Source organism: Eleginops maclovinus, chromosome 11, assembly GCF_036324505.1.
Source record: "Eleginops maclovinus isolate JMC-PN-2008 ecotype Puerto Natales chromosome 11, JC_Emac_rtc_rv5, whole genome shotgun sequence".
In the NCBI taxonomy this organism is placed as follows: domain Eukaryota; kingdom Metazoa; phylum Chordata; class Actinopteri; order Perciformes; family Eleginopidae; genus Eleginops; species Eleginops maclovinus.
The window spans coordinates 15305757-15333236 of NC_086359.1; the positions used below are offsets into that span (position 1 = coordinate 15305757).

The 27480-nt window shown below is 41.9% G+C and overlaps 1 protein-coding gene across 1 annotated transcript in view; it reads right to left on the reverse strand.

Annotated features, from left to right (window-relative positions):
* Window positions 1-20353: 20353 nt before the first annotated feature.
* LOC134872708 (kin of IRRE-like protein 3) overlaps window positions 20354-27480 on the reverse strand; it is a 207741-nt gene continuing 200614 nt past the window's right edge. Inside the window, exons 15-16 of the mRNA XM_063896118.1 lie at window positions 27084-27170; window positions 20354-23004 (exon numbers count right to left, since the gene is read on the reverse strand). Coding sequence (XP_063752188.1) covers window positions 22528-23004; window positions 27084-27170 — 564 coding nt within the window. The 3' untranslated portion in view covers window positions 20354-22527. The remainder of the gene's footprint in view (window positions 23005-27083; window positions 27171-27480) is intronic.

Genomic DNA, 27480 nt, shown 5'->3' on the forward strand with positions numbered 1-27480 from the left:
AGGTTCGTCTCCGCATCTCCTCTGGGACATCTGCGGTAGTTTCCGGAAGGCTGCGCGGGCCAAGAGGTCTCTGGCTGCCAAAGGAAGTCTGGGCCTTGTAACCAACGGGTACATTCTGCCAGCTGTGACAGGGTCTTCCCCCTTGTGATATCAGCTGGGTTTCTCTGTGAGTCGACGTGGCGCCAGGTTTCAGCATCAGTCAATTCCTGAATCTCAGCAATCCTAGTGCCCATGAAGACTTTGTACTTGCAGGATTCAGAACGCAGCCAGGTAAGTACTGTCGTTGAATCTGTCCAGTAGGTGTAGCGGTGGATATCCAGGGTCAACTCTCTCTTCAGGACTGACGCCAGTTCAGCACCTGTTAAGGCAGCAGGAAGCTCCAGTCGGTTCCAGTCGGGGAATAGATAGTTGCCGTTTGGGGGCCACTCTTGATCGGGCTGCAATGAAGGCGACTTGGGTGTGTTCACCGTCATCCTGGGTGCGAAGATACGCTACAAAGCCATATGCCTTTTCAGATGCATCGCAGAAGACGTGAATGCTCCGATCGCAGGTAGTGAGATCCAGTTCTCCGGTGGTGTAGCATCTGGGCAGTGTAATTCGGGACAGCTGCGGGAGTTCCTCCACCCAGGAAAAACATACTTGCAGGAGATCATGGGGTAAGTCTGGGTCATCCCATTCCTGTTTATGATCCCAGAGTCTCTGAACCAAGATCTTGGCCCTAGTGGTTGTCAAGATATCCAGATGTTAAGGTACATTCAGCTCTGCCCAAACTTGAAAATGGATTGTTCAATACAAATGATGCAAAGGGACAACTCTGTTCTGTTCTGGTGATTTATTTTCTTCGAGATGAATTGTATGGTTCTGGAAACATTTGGGTATTTGTATGGAATTAGGTGAAGTAGCGGTTTGATGGCACATGGCACAAGTGGAATTTCAGAAGAATAGGTTGATAACCTTCAAGATAAACTAAAGGACAAATCACATTCCACATCAGTATGCATCCAAATCATAATCATTAACCTAAACATCTCATGTTTTAGCAAAGTAATTACACCAGCCTACTGCTTGGTTTACAATCTTAATTAGTATCAAACTGCCAATTGCCAGCATTTCCATTACATTTTAGCTTGGACTTCACATTTAAATTCAAAACAGATCAAAATCAAACAGGAAACAGCAAACAAATGATTCCTTCAAACAAAATATTTGACTTAGTCCATACCAGTTGCGTCTGTGGTTGAACATGAGCAGTGTCAGTAAGCTGAGGAGACCGAGCAAGAAGGCTCGCTAAGCTAGCTCCAAACATTTTATACCCATGCGTGTTTAGAGGTGCGCAGGTGAAATCGGTCCCTCCAGAAACATGGGTTGCATCTTGTCTGTTGGGTGTGTCTAGGTTAGCTCTCTCTGCTCCCTTCAGGAATGGAGTTCCTCCACAGATGCTGGTCTTTTGCTCAAACTTGTTTGACGCCACAGTGGTAAAGGGCACAATGAAGCCAAGTGGGTCGTACTGCTTGGCGAGGATCCAGTAAATGCTTCGCATCGTAGGCTGCGTGTCAAGTCGATGGTGTCTGACTGACAGTGCCATATGAGTCCGAGGGTGCGCTCCTCTGGGTCAGCTGTGAACCAGAGTTCACTGCTTTCTGACCTGGACTCAGGGGGCAGGTGGCTAATTATGCTTGGGTAGTTGCTGGCCCATTGTTGCAGGTCGAAACCACCTTTAGCCAGGAGATGGCGAAGATCATCCACCAGTTGTCTTGCTTCTTCAGCAGTACATAGACTTTGCAGACAGTTGTCCACATAGAAGCATTGATCCACTGATGTGCGCAATTGGTCTCCAGGTCCTGAGTGATCAGTCACATGTTTCTGGAGAGCAAATGTGGCACAGCAGGGACTTGATGTAGTGCCGAATGGCAGGACCTGCCACTGGTAGATGTCTGGGGGATCATTCCACCTAATCTCTCTCCAAAGGAATCGCAAGAGTGGCTGGTCTTCTGGGAGGAGGCGGACTTTATGAAACATGCCCTTAATATCCAAACTGACAGCAAAGGGATGTTCACGAAAGCAAATTAGAACACTAAGTAGGGTAGCACTCAGCACAGGTCCAGGTAGGAGGTGATCATTCAAGCTGATGCCCTTGACGGAGAAAGAACAGTTGAAGACTATTCTATTCTTCCCATTATGGTGGACCATGTGGTGTGGAATATTCCACCCAGGAGTAATGGCTGCTTCCCCCAGGGGTATCTTCTTCACATACCCAGCATCAACCAGCTTGTTAATCTCAGCATTGTAGGAAGCCGCCTTGTAGGGATCCCCAGCCAACCTCTTTTCCGTGCCGCGCAGGTGGGCCATCACTGCTTCCTTAAGCGCAATCAACGGAGATAGGTCCCTTTTCCAAGGCAATGGCATGGCGTATCGCCTTACTCCATCTACCGTCCCCTTAACAGTGTTCTCCAGAATCCGTACTGCCTCTGTGTCTTGTATTGAGCGTGTAACACATTTCTCACTTCGGTAAAGCACAGGGTCTAATTGCCATAGCTTTCGACATGACTGAGTAACTCAGCGGCGGCCGGAGTGCTCGATGTCCAAAGGCATTGTTGAGTGGTCAGCAGGCTTGGAATTTCGTCATTTTAGGGGCAAGGCCATTTGGCCTTTGGTGCCACACATTTTTTTAGGGCACAAAGGCCACATGCCAGGGCACAAAGGCCATTGAGGGAAAAAATAGGATTTGGAGTTTACAAATAAATAACTTCACTTTCTGATAAGAAAAACACAAATGACATGGAAAACAAATCACTTTTTTAATATCAATAATGTCAAACATTATATCATATAGGCCTATGCCGCCTTTTAAGAGTATTACCGTATATAAACTGCAATATGGATGGATGGATGGATGGATGGATGGATGGATGGAAATTGAAATACTCTACTTTGAATAATTAGTGTTTGGTATGTTTTCTATCTACTACTTCTCCCATTCAAAAATCCAAATCAAATCAAAAATTCTATTAATATGTAACAAATACATTTAATTTCAGAGCAGAAGAAACAGCCTTCAAGGGTCAAACTCTGTACATAAATCATTCAGCAGGGCACAGTGAAGGTCAAACATGCAACTGTATGAACAAGCAATACCTTGACATGCAAACGTCTGTGTGTGTGTACGAGAGAGTCTCTTTAATCTGACTCATCATCACTTGAGGATGGACATAGGGAGGTAAGTGGAGTAGGGCTAGCTTAGGTCAGGGTTGAAGTTCAGTCTTGGCCCATATGGTTGAATGTTTGGTCTTTTTCTCAAGAGGCCAGCTGAAGATAACGTCAGTGCACACCATCTTGCCACTGCCTCCTCGCTCTCGTATGCAACAGGGTCACAGCCCTGGGATTTGATTAAAAGGAGATCTTCGATGGTCGAAGTCTTCAGCCTTAAGCGCCAGTCTCCTTGCATAAGCTTCATTGTGGAAAACTGGCGCTCCACTTGAGATGTGGAAACAGGGAATACCAGGATGATCCTGACGAGATGTAGTAAGTTGGGGTACTTGCTCTCCTTTTCCGTAAGTATCCTCTGCCAAAGCACAAGGAAGGCCTCCCTCTTGTGGTGCCGCACAATATCATATTTGGCTTTTAACCATTCCCTCTCCATCTCTGCCACATTGCAGCCATTACTGGCGAGAAGTGGCTCGAAATGCTCACAAAGCTTACGCAGCTCACTGTCTCCATACTGCTGAATGGCACTGACGTTATCTTCAGCTGGCATGTTAACAGGATCGAACACTTCAGCAGCCAGGAGCACAGGATCTGTGGAGAATGTGGAGAAACGCTGACCAATACATGCAGTGATGGTGTTAACTATTTCACTCCTTTGGCGATGGAAGGCCTCAGCAGATGTTGATGAGGTGCTGATTTCCACTCCCTTGTACATAAAGACACCAGTGCGGCCAGTGTTGGTGAAGGCAGTGAAGACAGGGTGCAGGTAGGGGCCAGGTTGTTCCTTCTGTTTCAGCAGAGCAGCCTGGGAAGCCATGACCCTACTCCTGACAGAGGAAAGGGACAGCTCAACTGACTGGAAGTCAAGGGAGAGCTCTGCCAGGTCCACCAGCAGATCCTGGTACAAGGCCATGTAAAGGACAAACTTGGATGATGTTAGTTGCCGCCAGTAAGCCTTGAGCTTCTGCTCTGGTCCAGAATCCTCCTGCCTTTCCAGAAGGTGTGCTATGATGCATCTGTAGTTGGAGGCGAGGGAGGATAAGGCCTTTCGCCTGTGGTTTATCCATCTTGTGCCCTGAGAGCGACTTGGCTTCATGACATGCTCTTCAAGAGCCTCTCCAATGGCCTTGAGCTCCTTCCATTTCTTGCTGGAACGACGGTACAGGGAGTAGAGGTGCATGAGCAGCTCATCAATCTGAGGCGGAAAAAACAGCATAAGCGAATTCTTCCATACTGTGATGGTGTAAACAATAGTACCGTATTTTCCGGACTATAAGGTGCACTTAAAAGCCTTACATTTTCTCAAAAAACAACAGTGCGTCTTATAATCCAGTGCGCCTTATATATGGATATCGGTAATTCTGGTTGTGCTTACTGACCTCGAAGTGATTTTGTGTGGTACACAGCGCTCACGGCGCTCTGTCAAAAATGTTTTAGTACGACTTTGGTAAACTACAAAGCCGCACCGCTTGCAACATTACGGCTACCGTAGTCAGGAGCGTCGCGGAGTTGCACCAAATGGCACCGGTGAAGAGACACGCTTACGACGCGGACTTCAAACTCAAGGCTATCAGTCACGCAGTAGAACATGGGAATAGAGCAGCTGGGAGAGAATTCAACAATAATGAATCAATGATACGGAAGTGGAGGAAGCAAGAAGATGACCTGCGCCAAGTAAAGAAGACCACACAGAGTTTCCGAGGAAACAACGCGAGATGGCCGCAGTTAGAGGACAACATTGAACAGTGGATTATTGAACAGAGAGCAGCAGGTAGAAGCGTCTCTACAGTCTCTATTCGAATGAAGGCAACAGCGTTAGCACGGGACATGAATATCAATGACTTTTGAGGCGGTCCTTCTTGGTGCTTTCGTTTTATGAAAAGACGTCATCTCTCCATCGGCACACAAACTACCGTCTCGCAGCAACTGCCAAAAGATTACGAAGAAAAGCTGGCCGCTTTCCGCGCATACTGCGAAAAGAAGATCACTGAAAAGAAGATTCAGTGATCGGCCAGAGCACATCACTAACATGGACGAAGTTCCCCTCACCTTTGATATCCCCGTGAACCGCACTGTGGAGAAAACAGGGACCAGAACGGTGTCTATACATACGACAGGGAACGAGAAGTCATCCTTCACTGTAGTTCTCGGTTGCCAGGCTAATGGCCAGAAACTTCCACCCATGGTCATTTTCAAGAGGAAGATTTTGCCAAAAGAAAATTTCCCAGCCGGCGTCATTATCAAAGTTAACTCGAAGGGCTGGATGGACGAGGAAAAGTGAGAGTATTGTGTTGTATTTTACATGTTATAAGTGAACAATTTTCAGAGTTATTGTGAATACGCTAACGTTATTGTATTTTACGTGTTATAACTGAACTTATTACTGACTTATCTGACTGTTTTATTTCTGTTATATAATTAATAATTATATAATATGTATCCGTTTTACGTCATGTAGAAAAGGAGTGTGTAGGAGAGCGACATGCGGGGTGGGCGTGTGTGTGCGGAAGAAGTAGTTTTGGGAAAGTGAAGTTGTTGCCAGGTTGGCTACTTGTCGGGTGTTCAAAGACAATAAAAAAGGATTACTCCAGCTCCGCTGTTTCCCCCTCCTCTTTCCTCAGAGAGTGTCACATACCCAGCTGCTCTTTACTACGGTATAGAGCATGGCTGGCCAAATTGGGGCCTTTGGCCCGCGACCGATTATATTTGGCCCGTGCCTTCCCGCACTGTCCCACCATAAACGATCGGAAGCTCTCGTTGAAAATTATTTATTGGCGCACTACCAAATAATGCCATAGGATGGCGCTGTTGAGGTCCAGTCAGCTCCTAGCTATCCGATAACGCCCAAGACCAGTGAGTGAGAGGATTCAAGGATGGAGCGTAGTAGGCTGTGGCACACAGACAAACGAAAATTAAAAAAAACTTGGGAACAGGACTATTTTTTTTACCGAGGTAGATTCCAATGCAGTGTGTCTGGTATGTAAGCAGAGGGTCGCTGTTTCAAAGGAATACAACATTCGCCGTCACTATCTAACTAAGCATGCGGCTGAGTTCGCAAAGTACACTGGAGAACATCGCAAGGTCAAGTTAGCAGACTTGCTAACAAAGCTAACCACCCAGCAGCGAACTCTACTTCAGCCGTCGACTGCACAAGAAAATGCCACTCGGGCTAGTTATCGCATTAGCAATGCAATCGTGAGAAGTGGGAGAGCTTTTGCAGCGGGTGATTTCGTCAAGGAGTGTTTGACAATTGCTGCCCAAGATGTGTGTCCAAATCAGATGCGTGTATTTTCTCAAATTAGCCTGTCACGGAACACTGTCACCCGCCGCGTTGAGGACATGGACGAAGACGTTCGAGGTCAGATAGCCCAAAGAGCAAGTCACTTTTCTGCCTTCTCCATTGCGTGCGATGAAAGCACCGACGTGTCCGACTCAGCACAGTTGCTGGTGTTTTTGCGAGGCGTCAATGAGGACTTTGAAGTGTGTCAAGAACTAGCGGGCCTTGAAACATTGAAAGGGACAACAAAAGGTGTGGATATTTTTATGGCAGTGGAGCGAGTTCTGGACAAGAACGGTTTGAAGTGGGAAACCCTATCTGGCATCACGACTGATGGAGCCCCCGACATGGTCGGTAAGCGAGCAGGGCTAACTGCACTTGTGTCGGACAAGGTCTCCGAGTTTGGTGGCTCGATTTTAAAGTACCATTGTATTTTGCATCAGGAGCAACTGTGCGCTAAACACATCGGCTTGAAAAACGTAATGCAGGATGTCGTCCCCATTGTCAACAATATTCGCTCAAAGGCCCTCTCACACCGTCAATTCAAAGCTCTGCTTGATGAGATGGATGCCCAGTATGGTGATGTATTGTACCATCAGGAGGTGCGGTGGTTGAGCCGTGGGAAAGTTTTGCGGCGTTTCTTTGATCTGCGCGAGGAAATAAGAGAGTTTCAAGCCACGAAGACGAACAACATCCAAGTGCCCACGGACAGTCACTGGCTTGCAGACCTGGCTTTTCTTGTGGACATCACAGAGCTGCTGAATATCCTCAATCTTCAGCTCCAAGGGAGAGACCAGATGATCACGCAGATGTATGACCATGTCAAAGCTTTCAAGCTAAAGCTCCAGCTGCTTAGCAGACATCTTTCAACAGGTGAGATCTAACTTTAATATTTTATTGAACATAAAACAATGTATTACGCTTGTTGTCACAACCATGCTATCATAGATATATTGTTTGTGATGCATGTATACTTTGTGCTGGTGGAAAATAGATGTTCTTTTTAAAACCACTAAACCAGGCATTAAATCCAAAACAGTAGTTGTATTGCTTTTCATAGTCTACTGCAGCCATAAACAAAACAAAATATATCCCCTGCCCACCATTTGATTGATGATTGGTATTTCATTTCATTTCATGAACAACCTTGCATCTTACATTGCTGCTTTTGTCTTTGTGTCTGTATTTTCAGGAAATTTGGCACATTTCCCCAGCCTCAGAGAAGTTGGGTTGATGGAGGAAGACACACCAAAATACCTCGACATTCTCAACAATCTTGAGGTGGAGTTCGACCTTCGCTTTGAAGATTTTCGTGGAAATACAACAGCATTTGAGCTGTTTGCTCAACCTTTTTCTGTGAATGTGGATGCAGTCAGTGAGGAGCTTCAAATGGAACTTTTGGAACTTCAGTCTGATTCAGACCTCAATAGCAGGTTCAGAGAGCTTTCCTTACAAGATTTTTACAGGTCTATTCCCGCACACAGATATGGCAAGATCCGCAAACATGCCCAGGTTATGTTATCCCTCTTTGGAAGTACTTATGTCTGTGAGCAGGCTTTCAGCCTTATGAATCTTAACAAGTCCAAACTGAGGAATGCTTCTGAATCTGACTCTCACCTACATGACATTCTCACTTTGTCAGTTAGTCAGCTTGAACCTGATATTGAGAGGCTTTTAAAAACCAAGAACAGGCTTCATGTTTCCCACTGATTGGACTACTACAGGCAGAATATGTAGGCCTGCCCTAGGCCCCCATTATGTCACCTGGGAGTATGCTAGGCCCAAGGACTGGTAATGTTCCACACCTGTCCACAAATATTTCCTAGTGCTTCAGTTATTTTTTTAATTTAAAGAAGCCAGATCGATGTTATGAAATATTATTGACCTAAATGTGAAGCACCATAAACAGTGCAATTCATTTTTCAAAATGACTTTGTGATATAGTGTTTATTTTGTACACGTATGCTTAACTTACACACGTAATGTACTGCACTCATATATTTACCGCACACTTAATGTACTGCAAAATTATCATTTTGGCCCTCGGCCCTCCCCTCACGTTCAATTTTGGCCCTCCATCGGGAAGTATTTGGGCACCCCTGGTATAGAGCATAACAACGCTGGAGGTAACAACATTTCGCTTAATGCGCCTTATAGTCCGGTGCGCCTTATATATGAAAACATTTCGAAAATAGACCATTCATTGACAGTGCGCCTTATAATCCAGTGCGCCCTATAGTGCAGAAAATACGGTATACAAGTAGAACAGGTAGCAAAACCTTACTAAACATTTTTTTCATAATGTATTGTTAATTAAACATACCTGTGTGAAGTAACAATCTTTAAGCCTGTGGGCGACGCAGTGCACCTTGATCCTCCACGAAACGGATTCCTGCTGGAGATGGGTAAGGACACCGTTTGTCGTCCCAAAATTGACAGAAGCCCCATCAGCTGCTGTTGCAGTCAAGCAGTTACTGAGGTTAAGACGGTTCTCCTTACACTTTTCTCTAATGGCCTTCAGTTTTCCTGCAGCATCACACGAGTCTGGCTCTGTAATACTGAAAAGCAAAAGCAGAAAAATACATAGTTATTTAAATTAGTTATTTAAATTGTTTCATGCTGTGTGGCACTGGCAGCTCTTATTGTCTTCAACTGAAATGGGAGTTAACTACAGAAATAGAAGACTTTTTGATTGATATCAAAGACATACCAAAACAAATTATCCAAACACTTTAATATGAAGAATAAAAATCTTACCCAAGTAGTCTGATTCCTGGTGTGCCATTTTCAATTAACTTGATGCTGACCACCTGTTTCTCTGATGTGCCTTTGTCGATGCTTCCATCAAAGAGCAAGGAGCAGTAGAATGGCTTACGTTTAACCAAAGCATGAGGATGGTCTTTCATGGTCCCCGCAATGTGCTGTATGAAGATGCGACAGGCATTTGAGTTATGATACGTCACTCCCAGCTCCACACCATGCTTCCTTTCCACGGAGACTAAGGTTTTAAACAGCATGAAAGGCTGCTCACAGTATATGCTATATCAAATAGCTTGCACATCTTGTCTTTGGTCTTATCATGTAGCTTTTGTAGATGTTGCACTGTCTCAGACATGGTAGCTGTTGGGCTGTGAAAACTTGACATGCTTTAACATGGGTTTTGGACTTGTGTGTATTGGCAGTGTCTTTTTTCACATTTGTAGTCCCTGAAATATATGGTTCACTGCTGCAAAGTTTTTATTGACTTGTGTTCAAAGGACACTTTCCCTGACTCCTTTCATAGTAATCCCTACATATGCTACACCAGATGTTGGTAACGACACCGCTTTCTTTTTCATAGCAGAGCCAGTCATATCCCAAGGAGTCCACAGTATGGGCTGTTGGGGTCCTGGTTTTCAGTTGGCCTGCCTGGGTTCCTGTCTGTGCTTCTCCCTGTGCTTCTTGTTGTGTCTCCATACTTTCCAACTGTGCCTCTCGTTGTGCCTCTCCTGTACATCTACTGTCTCTCCTTGTGGCTCTTGTTGTCTTTTTCCCTGTATGTCTCTCTTTGCCTCTTCTCCTGTCCCCTGTTGTCTCAGTCCTTGTGCACATCCTTGAGCCTGACTGGCCTTACTGCAAAGCATTAAGACATATACACAAATGTGTTTATTTTATTTAGCCTAGCCTTACTCATTGAAAAATTATAGAAATACGTGTCAGTACAATGCAATATACAACTCACCCTCTCGCTCTCACACTCACTCATTCAATCCCACTCTGAGAGGGAATTCAGCTAAGCTAACCGTAGTTGAACCATGGAAATGGCAACTTTAAAAACTCACAGTTTGACGAAGTCATCCAGTCGCATGCACTTTGCTGCCGCATCTCGTAAACGTTTTTCAGTCAGTTGCTGCAACCTCTTCAGTCGTGGCATTGTTCTGAAAAGGCGATGGTGCAGTGTTAGAAAGCCAGATGGCTAGCTAGCTACGTGATAGGTAATTAGCTTAGGCAATGCTAAAGCACGAGCCAGACAAGTGTAACGTTAGCTAATACGTTTCTAACTACCAAGCTAGTCAGCTAACGTTAGTCAGCTTCCTGTCTTACGTTAACGTTAAGTGGTACTAAAAACAGAGATGTTTGATTCAGTTAAGCACTAAATAAGTCAGCTATGTATCTATCGATATCTAGCTAGCTTTCTAGCTTGCTTACCTGAATATTCGTTGTCGGTTGTTCTCAGTTGCGCTCCCGTTTTCAAGTTCAATGTCGTCTGAGGCAGATGGATTTGAATGATGCAACATATGACGTGCGACATGTGTAATGGCCTACTAAGGCCTATTAACATCAAATTTATATGAAAAGATTCGGATTCCTGGCCACACCAACACAGTGAGAAGGACACCAATATATGTATAAAATGATTTATTTATAATTCGAAGTTAGTTTAAAACAGTCCATGTATAGATATTTAAATGAGATATGGTTAGAATGATGTTCAATTTATCTAAACTACTCAAATACAAAATGCAGTTCAGACAAGGGGTTCAACCATACTAAAAAGTCCAATCCGGTTAATACCGAACTCCACTCTGGTTCCCTTTTTGCCGGAAGAAAGTGTCTTTCACTGTTCAAGTCCGGTTAATCCAGTGTCAGAGTTTGCACTTTGCCGGCCTGCCACACCGTCCGTCAGCTTCTGGTCGCAGAGCCCTCGATATACAAATAAGAGGGAGACTCAGGGTACACCAATATAACTTTGATTACTTAAAACCAACAGCCGAGAGCAGGAGAAATAGCTACTTCCCTTAATCTGGAGTCTGCAAGCGTTGGATCGCAAGGGTCGAACGACAGTCTGGTCCAGTGGCGAAGAGGAACTGCGGGGGGCCCGTCCTTTGCGAGTAGCAGTTAAGGGATCCGGTCCGGTCCGATCTGCGGCGATCTGAGGCAGTAACTGTGGAGAAAATAAAAACGCCCCGTCCTAATCGGCGTATTTGCCAACTGGCGAATGGGATCGCTGATTTTCACTGGTTTCTGGTGTGTCAATTTGCAGTGTCTGTGTCTTTGTTGTGACAGTTCGTTAGGGAGGTTAAACAAAGCATGCATAGGTTTATAAATAAAAAAAGTTCATCGCTAAATAGCGCACAACAACCATCAAAAATCACAACATGTAAAAAGGTTTAACCATCCATCCCACTGTCTAACATGTTGACTTCATTCCATGACACGTGCACGCAACCAATCCAAGCTACAATGACTAATGCAGTTCAGAGACCAGACCACTGCACTAACGCTTTTAAAGCAACTTCGAGATTTTAACAGTATCAGGGCCACAAAGGCCATGATGGCCGTAGGACATACAATTATTTTCGGGGCATCACGGCCAGACCGAGGGGCAACGACGGCCATGGCCGCCGTGAAATTCCCACCCTGGTGGTCAGGCTATGTTTCAGCAGCTTGGAGGGACCTTGGAGTGCCCATCCCAGCTTGGTCTTAACCACAGCTGGCCCTCCAGGTGGGCCCAGGTTCAGTTGGGGTTATGAGGTGCGGACGGTCCGATCCTATGAGCAGTAAGGGCTGCGCACAGTCAATGGGCTGGAAAGGTAAGTTCTTCAAATGCCAATATGACTTCTTGAGGTAGCAACAAGCTCTTTGGCGGTGAATGCTCTTTGAATGTGGAAGGTTTTACTTGGTTGGTTAGCAGGTGAAACTGTGAACGACACTGTGGCTCCAGGGATGACACGCACATCTTCTTGCACTGTACGCAAGGACAGCTCCTCAGGTGATCCTTGAAGACCGAGTTGTTGTGCCGCTTCATACAGTAAGATGGTGCGCTCCAAGCTGTCGTCTAGCAGTGCATACATATGTGTCCAATGAGTTCTCAGCATTCCTCAAGATGACCCGACTCATCTTCAGTAGCACTTTGCTGCTACCAGTGGGTCTGTCCACATAGAGGGTTTCAGCAGTGGAGTTGGTTGGTTTGGCACGCTCCATGGATCCATTTGCGGCTTTCGTGGAGGTGGCGGTCTTACCACTACCACCCGTGTTCACCTCATGAAGGTTTTCCAGATGTCGCTTGTCGCATTTCTTATATTTAGCCTTCAAAGTGCACTCGGAGGACAAGTGTTCGCGCCCGCACTTCCAGCACCTACGGTTGGCCCGGATCCACTTCTCAATCTGCTCCTTGGAAAGTTATCGGGAAATTTGCACTCTGATTCAGATAGTGCTGAGGTGTGTTACAAAATGGGCAGAATTTCTTGGGATGCTTCCGAGGATGATCTGAACTACTAGGCTGTGACTCAGGTGGACGCGGGTTCGGCTCACTGCTGTGGAGAACCGTTGTTGACCTGGACTGTGACTTTCGGTCCTTGCGGTGTTCTTTGTAGCTCTGCTGTTCCTTACTGTGATCACCAGTGAACTGTGAACCATCAACTTAGCACCAACCAGCACCCTTACCTCATACTCTAGCCCAGGGGTGGCCAACCAGTCAGAGACGAAGAGACAATTATTTGACTGTGTTACTGCAAAGAGCCACATCATACACACATCGTGGATGTATGTCCCCCCACTTTTTTGATGCCGTTTCTCTTTTGCTCTCACCCTTTCTGTGTGCTCCAGGGGCATAGCTAGTTTTGAAGTTTGAGTGGGGTGGACTTCACATCCTCTAGGGGGGTCCGGGGGCATACTTCCCCGGACAGATTTTTAAAAACTCTTTAAAGTGAATTGCATGCTTCTGGTGCATTTTGAGACCAAAATTAAGAGGCTACACAATAGAACTGTGTGGTCTTGGTAAGGGGAGGGGGCACAACTCTCAACACTAATGTGAGACATAAAAAAAATATATATATACATTTTTCTTTTCAATTTCAAAATGTTCATTTGGGTGGGATTTATTTTTTTTAGGTGGGCTTAAGTTCACCTAAAATAGGTATAGCTACGCCACTGGTGTGCTCCCTCACTCTATTCCTTAGTGCCCCTCTATCTCTCACACATAGAACATTTAAATCTAAAAATGTACAATAATTGACACACAGACACACACACTCAAAGTCAAACACTCCAATAGAGACACACTCTGTCACACAGACAGACACACATACCTCTGCTCAGCCAGATTTCTTGTAAATGTCACACACCATGATATTGACAGAAAGTATGTCGAGAAGAGTTGGAATGGGAATTCTTATGGGATTCACATACCTCCTAAAGCTTGCTCTCAAGTCATGAGGCAACTTTCCCAGAAGCCATGAAACATGAGATCCACACCACAGTTCTGTTCGTCCACTGCTGCAAAGTTGCTCCAACATCCCTACCAAAGCGCGCACTTTCAGGGCAAATTGCCAAAAGGCCTTTGTATCGCCTACCTTGACGTTTGGCTCCTCCATTAGCTTGGAGATGCGCTGAAGAGCAAGCTGGTGCGGTTGGCCATATAACACTGTCAGAGCCTCCATGGTTTCAGTGTATGGATCTGGGCTGTGACTGCATGAATCAGCGATAAGCACCGCCTCTTCCAGTTTAAGGTGATCCAATAGAATCTGAAACTTAACACGCTCTGTGGCATCAGGCGGAAGGAGGTTACCAAGAGCAACTTTGAGTCTTGCGAACTCACGAGGATCTTCATGAACGAAGTGAAGTCCGGAATCTTTGGCTTCGGACCCCGATATGTGAGCTCTCTCTCCACTGGAAGATGTTGAGAACGGCGCTCAGGTGAGTAAGAAGGTTCATGGCGTCTAGAGCCATGACGTCGACTTGACTCATAGCCTCTTGAAGTGTCATATTGGTGTTGACTTGAATACTCATGGCAATAGTCAGCAGGTGTACTTATATACTGATATCCCCGAGATGGTGAAGATCTGTGGTAGCGATGATGCCAGGGCGAATCCAGGAGAGGGCCCTTACGTGAAGAGGAACTGTAGAGAGGAGGCGATTCTCCACGGCGGCGTGTCTGCCTGCTTGGGTGGTTTCTATCAGGAGATATGCGGTGGCGGTTAGATGACCGCGCCATCCTTTCCATACCTCCGGTAATCTCATCAACTTCATCTCTTTCTAATGTGTGATGTAGCTTGCCCTCAGTGGCTGTCGATTCTGATTGATGCCATGGAGGACACGAATCCTGTTGATCTCTTGCAGATGTCTCCATGCATTGTGAAACCGGTGAGCTGGATCTGGAGCGTGAGGCATAGGATCCCATGCTTTAACGCCTTGGAAGGGAGAGGTAGGAAGTGTGATTGAGAGATTCTTTCTCCTTCATTTCCTCTAAACAGCGCCTCAACAATATATTCTCTTCAGCAAGGATACGGACACACCTCTCAAGCCCTGAGGAGTTAGAACTTTCTCCATTTGGGTCTTCATGTGTTGTGGGTGACTGGCTGGCTTCGCCATGACGACTGGTCACACTTTTCTCTTTGACCGACATTGGTAGCTGTAGAATTTACCAATCCGGCTAGAAGGACCATGAAAAGAATTGTTATGGAGGAGTGATGCTGATACTTAGTTTCCGGTGGCAACATCTACAGAATGTCCGATCAGAACACAAAGGGGGAAAACGGCATCCAGAGAAATGTTATTGAGTCGTCATTTATTGAGTTTTCACACACACAACACAGAGTACTTGCTGAAATAGACATAGATATAGGTGTGTAAGGTCTGTAAGGTGTGGTTCTGTAACACAGAAAAGAAAGGAAAGACATGTGTTTAATGTCCTGCAATAACTATGTAGCCTACAAACCAGTCTAGGTAGTATTAGCTTAGCAGGGCTACATGTGGCTTTTGAAGTAGTTTAACTGAAGCTAAACGTTAGGCTTACACATAGCCCGCACACGTGCAGCATACATTATTGTACAAATAGCATTAGCTAGCTCAAGATGAGGCTAACTGTGCTACATCAGTATTAGCATGCCAATCGCAATTAGCATAAATTATCAAGTCAGTTAACAATAAAGTGTAACTTGGTGCATCCAACCAACAGTTAAGATTGCAGGCTTGAAAACTAACATACAATCACTAAACTCACTATTAGGTGCACGAACACCATCAAAGTAACAGAAATGAGTGACTTAACCAATGAGAGCTACAACTATATAGGCCCAAGAGATAGGTGGCCAATTAACTGCCTGACCAAATCACACTGAACAATACAAGGAATGATCAGAAATGAACACAAACAGATGGGCTTTTGTACAATAAGTGTTTTACAAATCTGTCTTGTCCATCGCCTCCTGTTCCTTTAGAACATACGTCTCAAACTCGAGCCTGCGGGCCAACTTCACTTGCAGCTTATGAATTAGTTTTCTCTATATTCATACGATAAAAACTTGTAAATACGTGTGTAAAGTTTGTGAAAGCAGGAGGAAAACTTCCGTGATCACTGTCTCCTCTCTGTTCGTCCTCTCCGCCCCTCCTCCCCTGACAATAATGAGTGACAGGTACACACCAGGGTCAGGAACAGAGGTTTTCAAAGTCTTGGCTTTCAGACTATTCAAATATCGCAAAATTCAAATTATGAATCCTTAAATAGTGCTTGATCTAAAAAAAATAATTAAGCTAACTTAATCTCATAAATTCATGGGATTTATTTAACAGACAGATACATGTAAGTGTACACCCACATACAGTATTTCTGTGTCTACGTGCACCATATGTCAGTGCACTGCACAACTATGTGTTGATGCTACCAAACTCATCTTTTATATAAATTGTGCAAGTGTTGTTATTAGATTTCTGCTTTCAGATGTAGTCATTACCAAAACCAATAATTATCCAATGCAGAGTTAATAATGTAATATAATACATTATTTTATATATATTATATATGTATATTTATATTTATATTGTCTTACAGTTAAAACCGGCCAATGTGCTAATGTGGCCCGTGAGGAAATTGAGTTTGACACCCCTGCTTTAGAAGCACCACCCCAGCCTGCAGCCTCTGTCCCAGGCTACAGTCATGACGCTGCCCAGTGGAACTGCTCCCACCATCAGAACATTTGGTTTTTAGGGAGGATGTTGATGAACACTTGTCAGAAGAGATGAACATTTATAATAACAAATATTGAACTACTTTTATCTCAGTAAAACATAATATAGTAAAATCATCAATCAACAGCATGCAGTCTCTGGAAAGGTAAGCTAAAATGTTCTGTTCATGGACAAATCAGAGTACGTATATCTTCCAAAATACCACAAATATACAGTTATTTTCTATTAGCTACCAAGAAAGTGGAGATGAAGATATTTTTATAACTTTATGAAAACGGTTTACATAATTTATATTGTAAACGTTTTTTTAAAAAGCATCACTTTCTTTTGATAAGTTGCCTTTGTTGGACAGCGGTTCCGTGATAATACTCCGTAAAATGTGCAGATAGTAGAGATAGAGATAATAATCTTTAGGCTGCTGCCGCTCCATCTCTCCCTCTGTTACTGAAAACGGGGTCTGCTTTCTTTTACCCAACGGGGGAAACAGCGTCTACATGTGGCTGGAAATATACTGCACCCGTAGTGAAGGAATGGTAAAGGTTAAGGGAGTAAGCAGCTCTACCATTCCTGGTCCGCGAGCGAAGGAAACCGGGAGGGAAACACTGTTCTGTGATCCTAAATAACCTCAAAGACTCAAACTCCACTAAGAAAAGTTAGAAGGAAGACATTGTCTTGATGTCTGATTGCTGAATTATTCATCATACTGAAGATATTACTGTAGATTTGGTTTAATTTGCTCAGGCTTCATACTTATGGAGATGTCTCATGTCATACTTATGTGGCATGGACTCTGACCCCGCCCAGCCCACAACAACAGTTGTGGCTGGTTTCAAATGTAATGTGACCACTGTAACAATAATAATAATAATAATAATAATAATAATAATAATAATAATAATAATAATAATAAGTATAATAATTATAATAATTATAATAATTATAATAACCTTTATTTGCACAATTAATACCAGAGTTATCACATAGCACACAGTTACCATTAAAATACATAAAAAATAAACATAAAAAAAGGGTGGCGCACAAAACAGTTTTATTATTATCCGAAAAAAGTGTGCCCACCACTTTTCAAAACAAATGACGCCCATGGGGGTGTGCCATAATCTGCCACAAAATGGAAGTCATGCAAATAATGCAAACTTTCACCGGTATTTTTAAACTGGATATTTTGAAAAATAAACCTGAACACTATACTTATACTATATCATTTTGAACCTGACCTGTAATACCTGTACCAGACATCGCTGGCTGAACCATTGAGAGCAATTTGGGGTTACGTATCGTGCCCAAGTTGCATTAACATGTTGACTGCATGGGCTGGGATCAAACCCAAAACTGAACCTATTTGACATTTTGACACAATTTATTTATCTAAATTATGTTCTTTTTGTACACCCAAGCAGCTGATTGTTTATTCACTGTAAGATTGGCAAATTAACCCCTTTATAATATGATACATCAAAGGTAGGCTAATTTAAAAAAAACAACCTTTTCTCTCCTTTCATCCTTCTGCCCTCGGTGTCACAGGCAGAAGTACATGCAGTGGGGAGGAAATCTCGGTTAGAAAATGTAAGTATATTTTAGTGACACTATATTATGAGATTATGAAGAACGCTTTCATTTTTCTCTGCCACACTTTTTCTCTCCCTCCACTAGAGTCGTTTCCCTGTCTTTGTTGAGTGTCCAGCTGCATTGTTCTATCTGTCCAGCAGATGTCCTCGGTGTGTTTCCAATGTACAGTTTGGCAGCTCCCTCCAGTCAGGCAATCATTCAGTCCCCTCTGTGTTTCCTGTGTGCCTGCCCCAGTTAGTCTGAGCTTGTTAGTTAGTGTCCCTGTGCATGAGCAGCCAGCCCTCCCATGTTTCCTTGTATGCTTTAATCTGTTTCTTTCGTTCTCAGACCTCAGTGGATATCTAATCCTGTTTCCTGGTCTGCTGCTTTGCATTTTGGTTCTTACCTGGATTGCTTTGGGCTTGACAAGCTGTTTGCCTAGTGATTTGTTTAAAGCAGGGCACCTTTACCTCTAGCAATGTAAAGATAGTGAACCAAAGGTATCTGGAATATGTAAATCAGGAAACTTGGTTACTAAGAGCATCATCAATCACATTTGTTTTATTTAACCCAATTTCACAAATTAGGCTAAAAGGTTTTAAAGGCTTAAAAATGGACAAAGTCACATTCTGTCCTTAAACCCTTGCAGTAGACATGGACAACTCCCCAAAAGAAAGCCCTTGAATCATGTTTTTGTTAGGTTCTTCTTGATAACTTGCATAACAAGAGCTATTGTTTGTGTTGCTCAGATTATCATTCTACTGTAGGGGGCAAAACAGCGACGGTGCACAACAGAGACATGCAGATAGTGGAAGGGTAGAAGAAATCCACATGATTTTCTCTGCCACAGGCTTATACCCACAGTCACCATCCGGTGAGTCAGACTTAAGTTCCTCCTGATGAATCCCGTCACAATCAACAACAGATGTGCAGGTGTAAAAAATAAGTATTACTTTGAGGCAAGTATTCTCCGGTCAGCGTAAGGCATTATTTTTAGGATGTTGTTGTGTGATAAAAAAAAGGAAGCTTCGCTCAGTCTTACACTGATCCACAGTATAGAAGAATTTAAACAACAACAGGTTTTAGAAACCATAATGCAACCGAGGAGATTTTGAGTTGCATGTCACAGTCTGTACTTTGTAGCCACATACTGTGTACAACTGTTTATCCATTGGTGTGCTTTACCGGTCTTTATCACACACAAGAAGCTGGCACAGACACACAAAGAAGCTCAACGGAGCCTGTCTAAATGCATGTTTGTGTGGAACATTATTCCACCTGCTGATCCTCAGGATCCAAGACGCAATCTTGCAAAGCATGTCTGGTGAACAAGATAACAGCTGGAAGAGGACATTCGGATAGGAAAAAACTAGAGGTTTTAGATGCCTTGTAAACAAATGCTCTAAAAAGGCTGTACTTCTCATTCACCAACACAGAACTTCAAGTATAAGAGAAATACATTTATACAGCTTTAGAGCTGAGCTTTTGTCTTTTGCCAATCAGAAAACATTTTGTGGTTCTCCATTGAAATTCCCCAGATTAATTTGTGAGCTTCATGTGACCAAAGTTAAAAGCTTGGTAAGTTGCCCGTCTCTGGTATCCATTTGTGGATACCCTTCAAATCCATCTACAAATTGTAAAAAAAATAATGCAGTTATGACTAGAACCGCTACCTACCAATATAGCTGAGCAGTATTTTAGAGTTTGTAGTAATTACTAAGTCTCCTGTAGGCCAATAGCAAATAATTAGAGCAATAATACAAACTATAAAACATTAACTATAAAAGTAATAACAACATCAATCATACAAATATGAATAATAATTAGAACAATAAAAACAATGAGATAATTATTGCTGCAAATTAGAATATATGCTAATCTTAAATTATTTATTAAAACATGGAAGACCAGACATAATGTTGGATTTATCCTAAAATATTTAACACTCAAATCAGACGATATTCAGTTAATAACCAAGAGAAAGTTTTATCAGGACTCTTTGGTGCTGTTAAGTTATAACTGTTATTTTGTGCAATCAGCTTTTTACTGGTTAGTATTCATGTCTATGTATTAATACAAAAGTGGAAATACACCGTCAATCAAACCTCACCTGTGGAAAGGAAAGCCATATGGGACACAATGAGGCGACTGACAGAAAATAAAGAGAGAAGGTGATAGAGATGAGAGAGGAAGAGCCGGTTCTAACCACTGTGCCGGTTTAGGATTAGCATTATGTCCCTGTGCTGTCAACACAACAAGTGAGGAGTCTCACAGAAAAGGAGAGGCCGTGAATACAGAGAGTGAGAAGGAAAGAAGGATGGAATATTAAAGGATAAAACAAAAACACTTACAATAAAGTAGCAGTGAGGTATATTTAATTGTCTTTAATCAAAACACAATGTTGGCACAAAATCTTTCTGTACAGTAATGTATGTTCACAACAGAAATCCCCGTATGTAAGGTAGGGTCGCAAAATATGAGAGTCATTGTATCACACAGTAAGGGTGAGCCTTATACATTTATTGTAAGTGCTTAGTTATGACAGTACATCAACCCATGCTTTTCTGTTATATTCATTGGTAGATCATGAGTGGCAATGCAATGTACTATTTTGTGCTTTCTTTACTCCATGTACATCGGTTACTGACAATATTTAACCTTATTGTTTTCTAGGCTGTGTCACGCTGAAGTAGTTTTTCATATGTCTCAGCTGGTTTCCCTTATGATCCTAAACATAGCCATATAAAGCCCATGCTTACAGCATGATTTCATAAAGTGGTGCAGAAATCCTAAAACCCAGAAATAAATTAGTCCTTTATGGCTCCCTCGTCTCAAAGTCAACATCGTTTGAACATGTTTTTGGCTGGATGCCTGAAATAAGGACTGTGGTTAACATAAGCTTAAGAGATTTTCAAGATTTGTTTTATGACTTAAAATACATCATTAAACACACCACTGATGTAATAAAATGGTGGTTTCTAGCCAAAACTACAGAAGACTATTAAAAACCACCATGCCGAACATTAGCCGCCTTTAGCTTAGCGGTGGTTAAGCTGAATGCATTTATGCTTCAAAAACATAAAGCGGTGTCAATATTTGGAAATTGTCCAGCTGAACAAAAGTACCAAAACATGTGTCTACCACAGATCTCATTTTCCGAAATATTCCAAAATCCAATCATAAAAATTATGTAGCTTTAAGTTGTGGGAGCCCTTACGACGCTAACTTCGGGGTCTGCCTACAAAAATCACTGCACTACTCTATTAAGTGGCTGCTTTGACTGATGGCCTATTAAAATGCCCAGGCACTCAACATTTTTCCAGACAGAAAACACTAATTTCCTCATTGAAATATTGATGTTTGTGGTCGTACATGAGTTTGCACATCTTTTTCTCATTGTTTTTGCGTGCAGCAGTTTCATTGTCAGCCTTCAAACGTATATCATTTTGCGTCCAGCTCTAGCATTCTGCCTCACTTAAAACAGTGGGCATCAAAGTCCCCAGAAGTTCAGAAATGTCAGTCAGCCCAAATCTCACTTTATCTTTACCCCATGTCATTCAGTAGTCAAAACACAGTACACAAAATGCTGGGTTTTACAGAGCACTAGTGTAAACAACACAATATCAGCCAATGAATGAAAATGACAAACCTGCACTGGCAGCTAGAAAAGTGCTTCCCAGAGATACAGTACACACACAAGCTGCAAGTGTCTCACATTAAATGGGAGAATTACAGACCTCAATACCCTTTTACTACACTTGTAAACATCTTAAGGTCTTTTAGGAGTCAAGAAGGGGGGGGGGGGGTTGCCTTTGTGTGTTTGAGAAAGATGACATGTCCATTTCTCCATGCATTCTGTGATCAGTTCATGAGAAATTATCCATCGCATAGCATACACTGAAAGGCAAGGAAAATCTCACAATGTCTGAAAAATAGTAGCCGTTAAAGAGCTAAAACAATGTACACGACATTTACAAAAGAGGAACCCATTTCTAATACAGCTAGCAATAACCATGGTTGTTGTGGTAACTGATGTATAGGAAATGAGTGACATAACAGGTTTTGCTGCTGTGCCAGCTCATATCATTTTATCCTTCCAAGGTACTTTAAGAAAAGCCATTTTCTGGTTTTAACAATACAGCAGATGAGCTCACAACACCCAGAGTTTTCTCATTAATAAAAAAAACTGCTTGTTACTTTTTTCTTGTTTTTTGTCCAACAATAACTCTGCCCCTAGGTGCTTATGTTCAGGTAGTCTGTCAAGTGAAAGAAAATGAGAACAGCAGCAAGCTACTGATTTTTTCCCCATACGAGCAGAAAAAACAGACAAATGATTGTCAATATTTTTTTGTTGTTGGCTCATAATAAGAAATCGCACTTTGATTCCAGCAGTCAAAAGTTCGCATCTACAATTCACGTTATGTCCCACTGGTGTAATACCAATCAAACACTGGAAAAAAAAACGTAATCTGCGTAGGTAAAATGGCTCTTTGGAACATCACTTCCATCCTTGTTATCCTGACCAAAAACTGTTAGACGTGGGTCTGCATGCGTTTCTGCAGAGGCCTGGTGAGGTCTGAGTTCTGGGAGGAGGACTGGGAGTAGTGGGATGAGGACGAGGCCGAGGTCTTGCTGTCCTTGTCAAACTGCACATAGCCCTCCTGCTTGCTGTAGCTGCTGACGCTGCTGTCACACTGTGTGTCGATGAAGGAGCTGGAGTCGCTGAGGGAACTCCGCTGGAACTCCCGCTCGCACAGTTCAATGGAGCTGCTGCCCATGCCCAGTACAAAGCGCTGGCTGTAGTCGTACAGGCGGTTGGGTCCGGCCCCCAGGGTGTTGTAGATGTTGGTGAAGGACATGCCGGTGGGTACCCGCTGCTTTCCGATGGTCATAGTTCCAGCTGGTGGGCTTCGGACTAAGTCGGGAGTCTGGCTTTGGGCCAGGGACATAGTGGGGGTGGGTTGGTTCTCGTTGAAGGTGTTGACACTGTAATAGCCATTGGTGGGGTCCTTGTTCATGTTAATGAAGCAAAAATGGACAATATATGACATTATTGTGGTTTCCTTTAAATAAATCAAGGCTTTCATTTCATAAAACATGGTGCATAAAAACTTACCACACAATAGACAAGGACCACATAACAAACTGTTTTTCTCATCTGTTACTTTCACCTCTGAAGGTCCAAGTAGACTCAAAAATGGTCATTTAAATATAGGATGTTGAATAGACGAAATAAATAAACAGGATAACATTGAAGCAGAGAACATACTTGTGTAGTGTGAAGCATCTGCCTTTGACTTATCTATTCAGTTAATTGCTAAACTGCCCTATTCATTATATTGTGCAGTGTGTGTTGCAGGATATGCTGACACATTTTACTGTTTGTAACTGCTCTTTCTGTTTGTCTATCACTCCTTTTAATACCATGTGTGGATATACACTCACTGATGCTCTCTGCTATATACTGTCTACTGTGAAGAGGGAAAAGGAGAAAAAAAGAAGCTAAAATGTATAAATATATAAATCGTGTTGCCAAGAAACTACACAAAAAAACTGAAACGTTGACTTTAATTAAATGTATTATGTCAACAGATTTCACATAATTGTATTGGGTTGGTTGAAACTAATAATATTAAGTTAAAACCAATAATATAAGGTTCAACTTAATATTTTTGCTTTCAACTAACCCAATACAGTTATGTGAAATCTGTTGACATAATACTTTAAAGTCAATGTTTCAGTTTTTTCAGTGTACATATACACACACAAATATATATATGATTGGTGTATCGGAGAACATCTACATCACGGAAAAGATTTAAAGGATTACAAGAAAGAACTGTACGACTCCAGCATCTAAACAGAAAGTCAGACTGCAGGTATACGGTGTTAACAGTACTATCTCTCAAAAGAAAATCTTTATGATTTGTACTCAGGAGCCTTAAAAGATTATTTTCTTAAAAATAAATAATACCACTGAACATCCAGATTGTGGCCCATGGCTCTGAAATGTATTTTTCTGCACAAAACAAACTGCCTCTCTTTAGAGTTCCCTTTACTTAAAGCTGCAATTTCCACATTTTTCAAAAAATGCCACAGTAGAAAAAGCCATCAGAGTTATTACACCTGGATTTTGGATCGGAGACCAGGACCAAAAAAGCCCCAAAATGTTTTTAGTGTGGTATAGTAGAGCCCTAAACCTGTTTCCTCCAGAAATACAGGTTACTTAAAATGTATTTTAAGTTAAATATTTATATGATCTGTGTCTAATATCTGTCTATCAATAAGGAGCTATGATTTACAGTTAATTGTGCAACTGTGTCTCGTAAAATAACAAATAACCTTAAATTAGGGGTTAGTAAATTTACTCAGTAGTGTGGTAATGCTTATACCATTTAAATCAAGAATTTTGATCACTTTAATGTAGTCACTTGGCTAAGGTATTGTATATTAAGTAGGAAGAAAGACTTGGCTTAGAGCTTGGGCAAAATGTGTGATCTAACGGTGAGTGTGGGGGAATGTAGTGGTGAAAAGTATTATGAAGCATCTCAGCATTTGCTGCCCTCATTGGCTCTCATGTATCTCTCATACATCAGCGTTTCTTCCTATTAGTGAGACAGTCAAATTACAAATTTCACCCCCTTCTGCTGTCAAAAAAATGTGTCAAAACTAGTCAATGCTACCATTTCACAGCTCAGCTGCTAATTGGCTAACTGGCTTACAAAGGGCAATGTACTTTTCCCTAGTGGATGTTTAGCTGTTCATTCAACAAACCAAAATGCAACACAAAGTTTCCATGTTTGACCATTTGAACAATTTGTGGTTAATACATTGTTAGGCCACTATAGAATAAAAAAGAATAACTAAGAAAAACAAAACAGTATGCAGGTATTTTTCTGTATGTTGTAAAGATGATTGTTACCCCATACTTGCAGGTAGTAAATGGCTTTGCCTCTACTTAAAAGCCCACATGCAAAGAAAGCATAAATGAGAAGGCCATTGATGGCTGCTTTTAAAAACCTTGAGCTCTTTCTTTCTTACATCTCATGTTCTGTCTTGATCTTAGCCAGTGCAACAAATTGAAATAAAGCAATTTAATTGCTTACTGCAGTGATTTTCCACCACTGTGCCGCTGCACATCAGTGCGCCATGAGGGATCGTCAAGTGTGCTGTTGGAAATTGTAAAATTTTACTAAATTGGTCCATAAAAATATTATTTAGTTGCTGCAAATAGTTTGCAATTGTTGAGCTTCTGCGCCTGCAACGCTGTCTGACTAAGTACTTAAATACACTTCCATTAGGCAGTAGGTAGCGATCTTGTTAATTTAAGACAATAGAATTGATTGATGCACGGGAAGTTGTGGTGACAAATGTGACTATTTTGTTCCCCTGCGTAAACTGAAAAAACAGGTAACATTTATGAAAGAAACACAACAGTGTCTAAGAAAGCTCTCAAAGCTAACTACATGCAGTAGCAGCTGAACTCATAACCAAATATAGAAACTGTTTAGGCTACAATGTGTAATTTTGTAACCTTTTTGGTTGTTGATGTGCCGCAGGATTTGTTTGATTTAAAAAATGTATCGCAGCTGCAAAAAAAACCCACTGCATTCAAACTTGCATAACACAAGTTATGCACGTTTTTTTCATTTCAAATCCTGTTTGTTCTCAGCAATGAAAGTCTTTGGGAGTGGGTTTTCGTACCTCCAAATAAAAAAGTAATAGTAGTCACGTCTTAGTCTTCAGAGCGGGGTATGTGTGGGCTGCAGTGAACACCAACTGTAGAGAAGCATGGTGTGATACTGCAGTCAACATCATTACTGGCTAACTCATTTCTCTGCGAGGATTCAGATGTGACTGTGCTGACTTTTAAATGACTATGAGGCAGTAGAAAGAACATGCTTGACTAAATGAGAGTAATAAGAGCCTTATCAAACCAGACCTAAATCATAATGCTTCTGCTGTAAAGCTAATGGAGAAATGCAGACATAAATAACTTGAATGGTTATCTCCTCCTACTAATTTTCCCAGAGGGTTCAATAGAAAACCAGCAGGGAGAGGCAGCCATTTATCTTTCCCTTCATTTATCTCTCCTGTGTATGTCGCAACCTGCAGGCTATTGAACAAATTGAATTTGTGAGATCTTTTTGGACAGGCACTAGAGGTACCACTTGGCATTTATAAAACAAAATACAAAGTAAGAAAAGAATGCTGAGTTGTTCTTAAGCCTCTGTGAAATAAATGAACCTTTACATTTTATGTCTTGAACACTAATTTCTGGATTATTAAGATTGATGTGCTGTTGCGGTAATCTATAGACATTACCATATATATATATATATATATATATATATATATATATATGCCCATATTTATAATATTAAATGCTTAAATTAGTGAATGACTATTAAAAGATGTAAAAATCAATTAACTAAGATTATCTTAATCATTGGAACACCCCTGCATGTGTTGTGCTGTCACTTCAGATAGGCATGTACTTCTTCCTATTACACTGACAGGCAGTAGTGGAAGAAGTATTCAGATGCTTACCAAGTACCAATCAATTATTGTCAAAATACTTCATCCTGCATTCAAAATTTGACTTAAGTAAAAGTACAAAAGTATTATCAGTAAAATTGATTTAAAGTCACATTTTTTTTATTAATCATTGTCCAGAAAAATGGCATTGTATGTGTATACAATTATATTTATTTATGTGACATTTGTAGATAATATTGTTGCATCAAGTAGCATTTTACTTTGTAAAATATTTAAATAATTTGACTCTTTTGTGACTGAAAGAGTTAGTCCACTAGTTACATTTTTAGAGATACATTTTGTTAAAAGTAGCTAAAGCTGTTAAATAAATGTAATGGAGTTTTGAGGTACAAGTACCTCAAAATTATAATTATACTTAGTTACTTCACACCTCTGCCAACAGACATTGTTTTGTATGCAGCCACATCTTATTAAACGCTTGCCTCTTTACCTCTGCAAATACAAGGGTAATTGGCTCTCTGAAGCTGAGCTATCAGATTTCCCACTGGATTTTCTGCAGTTGACATTTTGCCTGAATATTCTCACCCACCTTGATGTGCTGGAACTCCTTCTCTTCCTCCTGGAGAACCTCTAGCTGCTTCAGCACAGGCTCCTGCTGGAACTCACCGCGTTCAATCTGCAGCACAGTTAATAAGGCTTGAATTCACAACAAACGTGTTGACGGTAATGTGGGAATAGAGAAGCAAATCCCACCCACATTTTCTGTCATAAGTACCTTTTGGGAAAATGTGCATGTTACTATTAGGGACATTCTGGGTTTTTCAATACCCAAGGAATGTACAATTGTTTACCATATACCTAGAATGAGAGTGAAAGAAAATATGTTTGATAGTAAATAGAAGAAATTGATCATTAATGACAGTGGAAAATGTCTAAGGCAAACTAATGAATGCTTTTCTAGAGACTATACAATTATGCAACCCCTG